Source organism: Amblyomma maculatum, chromosome 1, assembly GCF_055883805.1.
Source record: "Amblyomma maculatum isolate TAMU_Amacu chromosome 1, ASM5588380v1, whole genome shotgun sequence".
NCBI lineage: Eukaryota > Metazoa > Arthropoda > Arachnida > Ixodida > Ixodidae > Amblyomma > Amblyomma maculatum.
In genome coordinates this window covers 309,915,276-309,928,007 of record NC_139344.1, presented here as the reverse complement: position 1 = coordinate 309,928,007, position 12,732 = coordinate 309,915,276, and the positions used below count along the sequence as shown (strand labels likewise).

Here is a 12,732-nt window from a genome sequence, read left to right as displayed (position 1 = left end):
TAGGGTCACGAAGAGTCGGACACGACTGAACGCCTGAACTGAACTGACAGATTTTATTGGCTGCTGCATAGTGATGATGTTGAGTCTCGCGAAAGCAAAGAGTATTTTTATTGCTGTAGGCTTAATTTCCACCTATGTTGCCTGCGACTAAAACTATTCATTCACGGAAACGAAGAAAAGAAAATAGACGCGAAATTTTGCACAACGCTCTTTAGTGCACCTTTAAGAAGTAGAGCATCTGCCTTGCGTGCAGATGCACCCTGGTTTGGATGCCAGTCCTGTGGTGATTCGTCATTGGATAAGAAAAATTATTTTATTATTGATGGAATTTAATAATTATGTGTGGCCTGATTCCATTGACCAGAGGTGACCCCCTCTCACCTGAACAGGATTTAACCATCATCAATCAGTGGCTGCAAAGCAACTGGTCAGTCAAACAGGTATGCAGGGCAGGAAATGTCATAGAGATTGATGACATCCTCTCAAGGGATGCGTTGCGACCTAGAGTAGACTGAAGCGTAAGGGACAGAGGAATGGAGGATCGGTAACGTGCACTGATGTCTAGCCTCCATTGAAATGCTGGTTGGGGTCGCACCCGGGAATTTCCAAGCATCTTAACCGGCCTACGCGAAAGCCTTAGTAATTTCTTATAGTGCCTAAATTTCTGTGCACTTTAACATTAAGTGCCTGAAAGGGATAGTGGTGTGCGAATTATTCATAGATACCAAAGAATGCCACCCTTGGAACATTTACAATGCCAGGTGGACAGCTCATCAGACTCGGAGGAAGACTCGGCTCGTTGGCTGCGGCAGCCAGTGACTGAGCTCAGCTCGGACTACTCGAGTGACTCGGACGAGCCGGGCCATGATGCCTTGCTTGAGAGCTGTGGCATTCTGGCCACCAGCCCACGCTTGGCACACTGTGAGCCGCGGCCACCGGCCCACCAGTCCCTGGACATCGACGACTTTGTTCTGGATGCCATGCACCGGGCCTCACTGCGGCAGCACAGTGCCCCGGCCACTGCTCTGGCACCACAGATCCAGGTAGCATGCTTTTGATTACTCTAGAGGGTGGCATACACTTTTCATGCGACTCTTGGGCCAAATCATGCGTCGCAGTACGTACGGTGCGTGGAACGGAGGTGGTGGCGAGCCCTGATGAGGGAGACAGAAAATCTTTGTAGAAATACAGCCGGGAAAGAAACACAGGTAGGGAGATATGCCCGTTTGAATTGGAAAAATTGCCCACGATTATGTTACTTCCTAATGCGAAATTTGAGCGCAGCTCATCAGCTGTTTCACCTTTTCGATAGATTGAGGCAAAGATTTCGAACAAGATACGTAAGTACAATTACAGACAACTTTTTCTAATTTTTCACACGTATTCCTTCAAGAAACACTCCACTACCAGTTCTTGGCTGTCATGAAAGAAGCTTTGTGGTCAGAGAAATAGTTATCGAGAGGTTGCTGGAGGCAGCGCGTGCGCCCATGGGAACGTTGCGCGATGAACAGATAGCAGCGACTGACTGATGCCGCTGACGCCGCTAGCGAGTGAAGCGAGTGAGAATGGGAGGCACACACCGTGATCCGCTGATAGCGAGCCGCGGCATTTCAGCAACCGGAGAGCACCCTCGCCGCCATGCAGGAAGAGAGGAGGACCCTCTCCTCCTCATTCTGCATGGCGGCGACGGTGTTCTACGCAGTCAGGTTGTCTTGACTCGCTAGCGGCGTCAGCGTCACCAGTCAGTCGTTTTTATCAACGCCCCCCCCCCCCCCCCCCCCCCCCCCCCCCGTCTTCTTTCCTCATGTTCTCCGGTTGCTGCGCGTGCTCCTGCCCCCATCGTTCGCTGCTGAGTGTACCCCACCCCCCCTCTTCCTGCGAGGCTCCGGTTGCCGAAGCGCCGGCTCGAACTGCAAAGGGGGGGGAGGGGGGGAGGGGGGGGTGGCTGACAGGGGGGGCGGAGCTGGTTACGACGCGAAACCCAGGAACGGCGCCAAAGAGCTGTGCTCTAAAACGGTACTAACACATGAAACGAAATGCCTGCACAGGATGGTGGCATGCTGAGACAGCGAATTGAGCTGTGTGCTCTCTACTGGGCAAAATAACTGATATTCGAGAGACGGTAAGCCCGTTCTTGCCCACTCACGAGCATTCTCCACTTGGGAACATGCCACTAAACTGCTGAATCCAGTTCCTCGTTTGCGATCGACTGCACAAGAAATACTATCAACCATAGTCCGCGCAGAAAATGACTTGTGCAGTACATGCTGCGTGTAGTAAAACACAGTACATTTAGCAGACGAAATGATTGATACGAAAATATTGCAAATACACCTTTACCAGCCTTTAGATGACTCAAATTTTAGAAACAAAAAAATCTGCAATGCTAAAACATTGTTTTTCCTAGTCTTTAATGTTGTATGGGTTTAGTCGAGTAAAGTGAAAATGATGAGCTAAATTTGCACCCATGGGAGTAGCAAGATGGTGCTACTCAAGTGTACCACAGCCTCCTCACCATGCTTTATTCTACTGACTATGGCACTTTGTGTTATGCGATTTTCCTCTGACTGAAAATATTATTTGAAGAAACACTAGGACTCTTGTTATACATTTTTTGTACATGAAGAAGGAGCCTGAAAATAATGCAGCACAGGCACCAATTGTAAGCTGAGATCGTAGTAGCAGTGTAACTGTTGTGGTACCCGGGCACCTTTTTTGTAATGCATGGTTTTAAATGTCCTGCTGTTGATGATAAAAAGCCCCCTTCTAAGAGAGTGCTAACAGATGCCTTAAACCAGTCTCCCAGTTAATTTTTGCTTGCCATGGTGGAAAGAGCATTTTTCTCCTGCAGGTGAGTGGTGAAAGTCCTGCCGAAGCACCTTCTGGAGGCCGTCTGCGCCAGCTGTCCAAATCATCCGAGGAGCTGGAAAGCCGACCTGCGGGCATGTCGCCCGGTAACCGGCTCTTTGTGCTCGAGGAAGGCCCCCGTGAGCCAGCCAAAATGAAAATGTCGCATAGCGAGAGTGCCATCCAGGATTTCTCGCTGCCAGGTCCCAGCCCCGTGTCTTCGCCTATTGTCATCAAGAAAGATTTGGTCCTGTCTCCTCTCTCACGTATCGCCAAGGGCGTGCAAACGTTAGGCTTGAACCTGCGGCCCACAGCAATAGTGGGCCACCGTGCACCACTGCCCGTGGAGAGCGAAGCTTTGCGGCAGCGCAAGCGGGCCTGCCGCTCGCACATCTTGGAGCTGTGAGCTGCTCCATGGGATCTGTTAGTTTGCATCTAGTGTGCTTTAGAGCCAGGCTTGATTGATGGTCCCCCAACATGTCTAAAGCTCAAATATCTGTGCCCCACTAGTCTGTGTATTCCTTCCTGCCCAAGTGATAGCCATAACTAACTGCCTTGGATTGCATGCTTGGCAGCTTTCAATAGGCATTTGTAACTGGCATGTACATATTTGTTGCAGAGTTTGTATAAAAGTGTATTTGTACCATGCATGTTCTCGTCACATACAGTTGGTGTACCTTGGCCTCTAGCTGAGAGCCATTTATTACTGGAAACATTCCGCGCACTATTTGTCACATGTGGCATTAGCCTTGGACCAAGTAACTAGCAGCAGAATTGACTGCACAGCCTCCAAATTGTCACAGTCATGCTCTGCTCCCCTTATCACTTCCCTTTCACAGACAAGTCTCTCTTCTTCAGGACATTTTATGCAGAGCACCTAGATCATGCTAGTTAGGGTTAATGGTGAATGGGATGTTTTCCCCCCAGACAAGGATGAGGCAATCCAGGTCATCGCATCAGACCTAGAGAGCTCCAGCTGCTTCCCCTGTTGATAACCTGACTTGGGAGCAAGGATCAGGTGTGAGCAGCACGCTCTCCCATTTATTACTAATGAATGGGAAACTCTGCATAGGAAAGCAACTACCACATACACCGTATTATAGGTCGAACCCCCTTACCGTGAAGTGAAAATAAGAAAAACAAAAAAAAAGTGGAGAAGTGCATACATCGGCTGTGTCCCTGCATCACCGGAGTTACGATCCCACTCCAAACTTTCAGCAGCGTTGTCTGAAGACTCGCCACCTCCCAGAGTGTGTCGTTCTATCAAGCATGTTGCTTACGCAGAATTTTTTTAAAGGTTGCATGCGAACAGCTGATCTTGTCCATGGCACCGCACGCTATTTTCTGAAACGCCGAAATGACGCTGAGAGAGCGGCTATGTTGCTATTGGCTTCAGCGAACATCACTTTTTTCTGGAAAGCCACTGTAAACTGCCTCCACATGCCGTTCATTATTCATTGCTAAAGAGGCATTTTATACTCTCATAGGTCGAACGAAAGAGTGCACGCGCAGATAAATGCGCTTGGGATGGAAAAAAAAACCACCAGCAAATGCAGGATGTCGATGCAGTTTTGGATGTCCGTTCACGAGCAAGCAAGCCACTTGTTGACAGACTGTGCCTGAAATTCTGCTAAAACTGCTATATAAGACGAAGGGCGACTTAAGCTTGCTTTTTTTAGAGAAAATCTCGACCTATATTCCGGATTATACGGTGGTTCTGGTAGCCATATTTCAGTTCATTATAGACAGTGCCACCATCTAGAAGTGGCCAATAAAAGATGTCGCCCATTGTTGCTGTTATCTCCTGAAAAGTCTCCTTATCCTTTTTTGCTTCTTTTCCATCTTGATTGATTTGTTGGACCATTATAGTATCGTAATTTTGATAACTTGAACTAGGAGCATGGTCCCAACTAACACCTCACTTAGAAGTCTATATGACGTCGAACAACCATTAGTTTCGGGATTGATGGGCTTGCACCAGTTAATACAGATGGAAAGTCACATTGCGGTACGACCTGTCATGCTGGAAATTGTCCAAATAGACCTCCCCGACTGTGAATTGCATGGAACAGTAGTGCTGCACCTCAGGCATGTGCGCTATGGCAGGTGTGAAGACGATCAAGTCCCACATTATCAAAATATAGCCCAGCAGTATAGTTTCTTCCGCTTCCCTTAATTCACGCCATCCCACCACTCCACTGCCATTAGGTGCACGCATCGGCCATTCATGCAGTTCTGAACCTAACTAAGAAATCAACCGAGGCCCTGCATAGGCCCAATCTAGGTCAAATTAGGGTTTAGGTTGTGTTTGTTTTGGTCTTAAACTGTTTGACCTAGTAGGCCCCATGTTAGCCCTTTGTAGGCCCACTGTTGGCATGCAGCCTCGTCGACCTAAGTCCAGGTGTGGCTGTCAAAGTTGGGCTGAGGTTGGCTACGAGGCTAAGCTTGCTGACAGTGACCACCCTAGCAGTGCTGAACATTGCCTGAATAGTTTCAAATATCAGTTTGCACCATTGCCAGTTACAAAACACGCGCATTCTTCATAAAAAAAATTAGTGACCTACAGATTATTCTGAAAATTTGAAACAAATACAGTGACTTTTTAAAGGGGTAGAGACAGCAAATTACGAGGTCGTGCTTCCTTTGTGTGTGAAGACCATCAAGTATTAAACGCAAGGGAGGCATAGCAAATATTAAAGTTTATGTAAATGCATGCTGTCATATTCTGGACCCATCACATCACATTCTGGATGCAGTGCATAGACTGTGATGTAGATTCACTGAAAAATATTTGATCAGATATTCCAAGTTTTCTGACGTCCAAGCAACCTTGCTGTTGCTAGTTGGCTCCTTTCGGCTTTCATTGCACCCATGTACCAGCGTGGCAGCATTCTAACCGTTCTAATACACCAACGGCATGACTATACTTGATGGCCATTTTCATTCACTAAAGCTTGCGAAGGCTGCCGCGGACGGTGCGGTGATGGTCAGCGGATGGTTTCGTCGGTCACCGGAGCTGAGACCGGAGTGGTCGGGTGGCGCAGCAGTGTAGCGCTCCTTAGCTTCGTACCAGAAAGACAGATGTTATCAGAACTGCCTGCTATACTCATGCAGCAGCAGCATGCCTGCACAAATACGTAGGTTTCGGCAACGGTGCCTCCTCCTTCCATAGATACAAAAGGTGACAAACTGCACTGCTCTCTGCCTGCCCTACTCTTTGCTAGACCTAATCGGTTATGCCGGACGGCACTTTGGAACGGGTCAGTGCTCTAATAAAGGTTCGCTTTCGTCACCGCTTTACTATAGGAAGAGATGTGTGTTTGGTGACCATACTCAATAGCCTCAATTTGCTCTCCACAAGTAGCGCCGACAACTGTTGCAGGCCACTTATAGCATTGTTTGGCACACCGGGTTACACCGGCGCTTAGTGGTGATTGTACACACGGCTTGCGATGTAAGCAATTGTCGATTAAAGTTCACTGTTGCAAAAACTATACCCGATGCCCATTTTCATTAGCTAAATTTTGTGAATTTTCTCTTACAATCACCAGTTTCGCATACATGAAAGTGGTGCAAAGATTTAGGCAAAGATTTCGAGCAAGACACGTATGTACAATTAGACTTTTCTTTTTTTAATTTTTCACACATATTCTTACAAGAAGCACTCCACTAACAGTCCTTGGCTGTCATGAAAGAAGCTTCGTAGTCGGAGAAATGAAGAGAGCAATTGAGTTATCAGGAGGTTGTGGAAGGCAGCGCGTGGGTCCACAGGAACGTTGCGCGACGAACAGATAGCAGCGACTGACTGATGCCTTTGACGCCGCTATCGAATGAGAACGGGATGCACGCACCGTGATCGGCTTAGCGAGCCAGCGTTTCGGCAACTGGAAAGCACCCTCGCCGCCACTCAGGAAGGGGGGGGGGGGGGGGGGGCTTCTTCCTTTTTCTGCATGGCGACGACGCTGTTCTACCGCGCTCCTGCCCCCATCGTTCGCCGCTGAGTGTACCCCCCCCCCCCTCTTCCTGCGAGGCTCCGGTTGCCGAAGCGCCAGCTCGAACTGGGGGGGGGGCTGAAAGAGGGGCGGAACTGGTTACGAGGCCGACGCCGCTGCGAAACCCAGAAATGGGCGCCAAAGAGCTGTGCTCAAAAATATAATCGACTTGTTGAGGCCACAGCAAGTGTTACATTACAGATAGTGGTGACCTGGGGGGGAATTCTGTAACGCTCTCAATACAAAACCAGTCTCAAACCACTCAACTTGCCCCACTCCTATTGGTTGGCTGCCATATTGAAGTTATGCGTCATCATTGATCTCACTGGTGACAGCGGTTACGTCATGGTTAAGTCTAAAGTGGTGATGTTGCCCATGCGCTGAAAAATGAGGTAACCCCAAAACCAGTCAGCTTGAGTAGAGCAAAAATTGTGGTTGTTTTTTTTGCGATGCGCTGGCTGTGTGACAGTTGTGTCGGTGCGATCCACGGCGTAGGAGGGAGCACAAAGACGCATTTGACGTACCGGACTAGTTGTTCCGACTCTGTTCAACTCGGAAACCAGCAGAAAGTGGAGTGACTGTGCGGCGATTGCCGACGAACATCGATGAACGGGGGCTCACGCAGCTCACGGACGAGTGCGCAGCCACTGCGGCTGCATGCGCACCGCGTTTTTTTGCTATCGGGGGCTGCCAGCTTGCGTCGGGAACGTAACATCGTTTGCATCGCATAGGCATCGATCAGCAGGTGCGTGCGCCGATAGCGGAAGCCATCGGGCGGAACGCTGATTGTCGTCAAGGCGCCGCGGTGCGATATGGAAAGAAGTCGCTAGGCAAGGGGTTGGTTCTACATTGTGAACATCACAGTAGTGAGTAAATTTTGGTTTTGACTGTGTGTGTGTTTGGCTACAAGCTCGAAACGTCATTGTAAACTTGTATTGTGCCTATTTTATTACAGATCTGCGACGCGAACATACGCACTTTTGACTCTCGCTGCCCCGCCGGACCAAGGCCTCCAAACGATGTGTTCGTCTAGTGGTACTCCTGTGCGCCGAAAGGTGAACGAAGGCCTGCTGAACGCCTGCGACTTTTTCTTGGGTAAGCTGTAACAAACCCGCGTCGGTCATCGAACGATCTTGATTATATGCATTAATATGTGCAATCGACCATTTGCTGTAAACTGGCTTCTCTGCAAGTCTTGTTTTCCAACCAAAAGGACTCGTTCCCACTCTCGCAATGTTAAGAAACGAACAGAGGAAAGTTCTCTTTTCTTTCCAGTTGTTGTCTTCAAGATTACCCAGCGAGACCTGACGAAAGTTCAATAGCTGTATATACCTCCCCTTTATATGTAAAATACAGGACGAAGGGACTAGGGATTGTAGTGCCTTGCCCCCATTCGTTACGCTCCCTCCCTACGACACGTTCGCTACTCGAAAGTGTGAGTACGCTGCAAAAAGCGCCTGCTTCTTTTCGTTGCAGCAAGAACTAGAAGAGTGTTGTGTGATAACGAGACCTTTTGGTTGGAATACGAGCCTTGCAGAGAAGCTGACTTGCATTCCAGCGAGTGATCGATTGTCTGAATTCGCTGAAGCTGCATGCATAAGACGGGCTAGTTATGCATATGAATGCATGTTAAAGTACAAATTTAGTGTTATGGCAGCAGCAACCAAATATTCAATGTTTGAAATCTCTTTACTGCCTAAGAAACTGTAGTGCTTGTGCACAACCCCTGACCTCACTTACCGTTCTGGTCCTATATCACCTCAGTGGTCAGCCACTGCCGATACCCGTCTTAGTGACCACTATATTATTTTCATCTCTGTCCCTCTTCGGGGACCCGCCCGCAAACAGCGCTTCGACATACTGACTGGCAGGCCTTTCGCTGTCTCCTCTCCTCTGCCTCCTTCACGTCCTATGAGGAGTGGACTAAAGCCCTTCTCCAAGCGGCTTCATCCTCTACTCGCACAGAGACCGCTGCATATCCCACTTCTGACCCCGACCCCCATCTCATCAGGCTATGGAAGCGTCACAAAAAGCTTCTCCAAACAGCCAGACTGCAATCCCGCAACATCCAACTGCAGACCACGCTTTCAAAGTTGCGAGACGATATCGTGACATATTGTGCTACGCTTGAGGATTCTCGTTGAAATACCCTATGCAACAATCTTGACACGGCGCTCCATAAAAAATCAACCTGGACTCTTTTTCGAACCCTCCTTGGTGCCACCCCTGCACCGACTCTTGCTAAAGCCCTAGCCACAAAGTCTCCCGGTGAAGTTTTCGCAACCCTTGCAGACCTTTATCTCCCACCCCCTTTGTCCCCCTTTTACCCTGAATACACAGGCTGTGCAAGCAATAACCTCGATGCCCCTTTTTACACTACGCGAGCTTGAAGCTGAACTTCTTGCTAACGCCACTCGGTCGACTCCCGGTGAAGATGGGATCACTTACTCCGCTCTTCGCAATCTCCCGATAATGCAAAAGAGCACCTTCTCAACCTCTATAACACGGCCTGAGAAGAAGGCTCTCTGCCATCGTTTTGGAGTTCCTCACTTATTTCTCTCATTCCTAAACCTCCGGCCCATTTCTCTGACCTCCTGTATCGACAAGGCGATGGAAAGAATGGCGCTAACTAGGCTTAGTAGGCATTTGGAGGTTTCGAACTCGCTCCCTCATTGGTTTTCATTCCCGCGTATCTGCACAGGACCATTTCCTCATACTTCAGCATACTTTCTTCACCTGTGCTAGCTCTCAGCTTCACGCCCTGGTCACAGTCGATGTCCGCAAGGCATTCGATTGTGTCTCCCATGACCATATTCTTACCTGCCTTTCCAGCACCGACTGCGGCTCCCGCAGGTATATCTACATTTGAGCTTTTCTTTCTAATTGAGAGGCCCGTTTTAGAGCATTGAACTTCACTTCTACACCCCACCGTCTCACCCGCGGTACCCCGCAGGGTGCCGTTCTTTCACCCGCCCTTTTTACTATCGCCATGGCTCCTCTCGTGGTTCAGTTATCGTCTATTCCCGATCTTTAGCACTTTTTTTACGTCGACGACATCATACTCTGGTGCTCGCGCGGATCTTCTGGTCACGTTCAAGACACCATTCAGCAGGGATTGGATATCGTTTCTTGCTTTCTTGACCATGCAGGTCTGTCCCCCGCGACCGAGAAGCCAGAACTCCTACTTTTGACTCACTCTGCTCATCAACGAGCTCACAACTCGGTGATCTCCCTTACCTTGGGCGGCTCCCCAATCCCCAAAGTTTCTCAATGTTGCGTTTTTGGCATGCCTCTGCATGACGCCAAAAATGTCCCCCATTTACTTCGTCGAGTTGTGAGACGGTCTTCTGGCCTGAGGGAAGCTCACGCCTCTCGACTGGCTCCCACGCTGGCTCTTAACAAATTCCTTTACTTTATACCATATCTTTCATTCACTCAGGGCCAACTAGACACACTTGCAACAGCTCTTCACGGCCTTTATAAAGCTGCTCTTTGTCTTCCCATAACCACTTCCACCAATAAGCTTTATGCCACCGGGCGTTTTGATCCTCTTCGCAGTCTCCTTTCCTTTCACCGTGACCGACAGGTAGCTCACCTCTCCGGCACAGTTCATGGACACTGGCTTCTCAACCAGGCTAACATTTCCCCCATCCAGTCAGTCCCTCTGCCAACGCCTTCCCCTCCAGAGGCCACAAACCTCCGTATACTTCCTCTTCCAGCGAATATGTCGCCGGTCCTGCATGCTGGCCGCCGACATGCTGCTGCCTCTCATCATAGTCCGCCCTTCAATACCCATGGAGTCGCTTACACGGATGCCTCTTATGTGGCTCCTCGCAGGTCTGGAAGCCAGGTCCTCTTTCATCCTCGTCTATCTACCCGTCACACACACCAGCGGCCCCTTTCTCCACCCTCCAGATATTATCTCTATATTATCTCCAGGTCCTCTCCATCATTCATTGCAATTCAAAGTTTCCATTCTCTCCCACCTGTGCCTCAGTATATTATATACACTGACTCCCAGGCTGCTATCCGTGCCATTCAATCTAAAAGTCTAACACATCATCTGTCCACGGAGCTCGAGGCTGCACTTGTGGCGCTGCAGCCCTGTCGCGTCTTCCTCCAATGGATCCCTGGACACTTGGGGATTGACGGCAATGAGCTGGCGAACCATCTCGCCCGTGAAACTCGTAACCGGGCACCGTTCATCCCCTGGCCAAGATCCTTGGAGGGCGGGTCGAGACTGTCTCTTCGCGCCATCATCAGCGAATATTACAATGCTGCTCGCTTAGACCGCAAGCTCTACCCCGACCCTCATCCTAATCTTGTCGTTCGGGAGGCTCATATCCTTTGGCAAATACAGTTGAATACACTCATGACCCCTGCACGGATATATATCTACAAATTCCGTCGTGATCCATCATGCCCCAACTGCCCTTCCCCTTATGCCAACCTTTCACACTGCCTATTTTCATGTCCGGTTGCATTGCAATCGGGATTCTTTTCCACCTCCTCCCATACTATCTGGACCTGGGTGGACTGGCCTGGTGCTGAGGGTGAAGAAGAACTGCGCCTGCTCGTCCAGCAGGCCATTGATGCATTAGGCGCCTAAGTGTTGCGCCTCAATAAAGTCTTCTACTACTATTGCTACTACTATGCAGGTAATCTTAACATTTTTATATCACTGTGAAGCTATAAGGCTGTCCTACTTGAACAGCCCTGTGACACGTTGCCAGCATTCCTGTGAATGTTTACCACCTCACTGTGGGCTAGTTGGTATGGATCTTTGATTGTATACTAAAACATGCAAAAGGCAGACTTAAGTGGATGTCATTGTTTGGTTATGCAGGAGACAGTGACTACCCACTGGAGTCATGGCTGCTTACACCAATGCCAAGTCATCCCAGACCCAACTTGCTGTCCCTTCTCTGCTATCACCTTGCAGCCTGGCACAGTTGGCTGTGGTCACTAGTTGTGTGGTAAACGTGCTTGAATCAAAAAGCGTAGCATTACAGCAAGGTATTAAATATCCATGACGCTTATTGGAATCGGAAAATGGCACCAAAGATTTTTTCCTGCTACATATATACAGTAGAAACATTTTTATTTCTTGGCCGCTGCATTTCATTCGAGTGTTTTTATTGAGAAAGAGACATCATACATACCAGCACACTTACCTTGATGTACAATGACCATACAACATTGACATGTATATTGCAGAATAATTATTGGGCTCAAAGAAGCCGTTCTCTTTCAACATATTGAAGCTACCTATACAAATAGGTACTGTATGCAGAGTGCAAAAAGCTCACATATCAGAGATAAAAACGCCAGCTGGATGATATACTACTAGAGATCTTGCTCAGTGCTAAATACTGCAACAGCTGCTAGAAGAATGGTGTACAAATCCTAGGCTGCAGTGCCCACAATGATTGCTGAATGATTACAAAATTCTAGTGACAGTAAAATAGCTAAGCATCACACATGCATTATTAAGGCAATGTGTGAATAGATGTTATGTACACTAATAAAACGTGTAAAACTGCAAGGGGAATGCTGAACAGCTTGAAGACAGTAGAGGCAGCTAAAACATGAGCATTCAAAAATATTTTACACCATAAACATTATAGAACGAGAGAAATATGATGGCTACTCAATACAAAAGAGCACTGAACACGTGTTGAGGAGGAACCTTGGTTTGCAAGCCAAAATTGAAATGTTGACTCGGCTTGCAAACTGAGGCTCCCCTCAACCCTTGTTCAGCGCTCTTTCATACACCATAAACATGTGATAAGTACACCTTTACATAATTATGACCTACTTTTGACCTTGAAATTTATTTTCCAAGTCATTTTTAACAAATAATCAGAAAGCATCTTCTGTGCAAACTGGCCTT

At 48.4% G+C, this 12,732-nt stretch overlaps 1 protein-coding gene and 1 pseudogene across 3 annotated transcripts in view; both read left to right on the top strand.

Annotated features, from left to right (window-relative positions):
• The window catches only part of sp3 (phosphatidylinositide phosphatase spermathreecae), a 101,554-nt gene extending 95,211 nt beyond the window's left edge, over window positions 1-6,343 (top strand). For both annotated transcript variants that reach the window (XM_084595612.1, XM_084595569.1), the window contains 2 exons: window positions 762-1,043; window positions 2,852-6,343. In XM_084595612.1, coding sequence (XP_084451738.1) covers window positions 762-1,043; window positions 2,852-3,253 — 684 coding nt within the window. In that variant the 3' untranslated portion in view covers window positions 3,254-6,343. The remainder of the gene's footprint in view (window positions 1-761; window positions 1,044-2,851) is intronic.
• Window positions 6,344-6,823: 480 nt separating this feature from the next.
• Window positions 6,824-12,466, top strand: LOC146207057 (uncharacterized; annotated as a pseudogene). The gene is made up of 2 exons (XR_014705198.1): window positions 6,824-11,497; window positions 11,686-12,466. The product of XR_014705198.1 is annotated as an uncharacterized LOC146207057 (transcript).
• The last annotated feature ends 266 nt before the right edge of the window (window positions 12,467-12,732 follow it).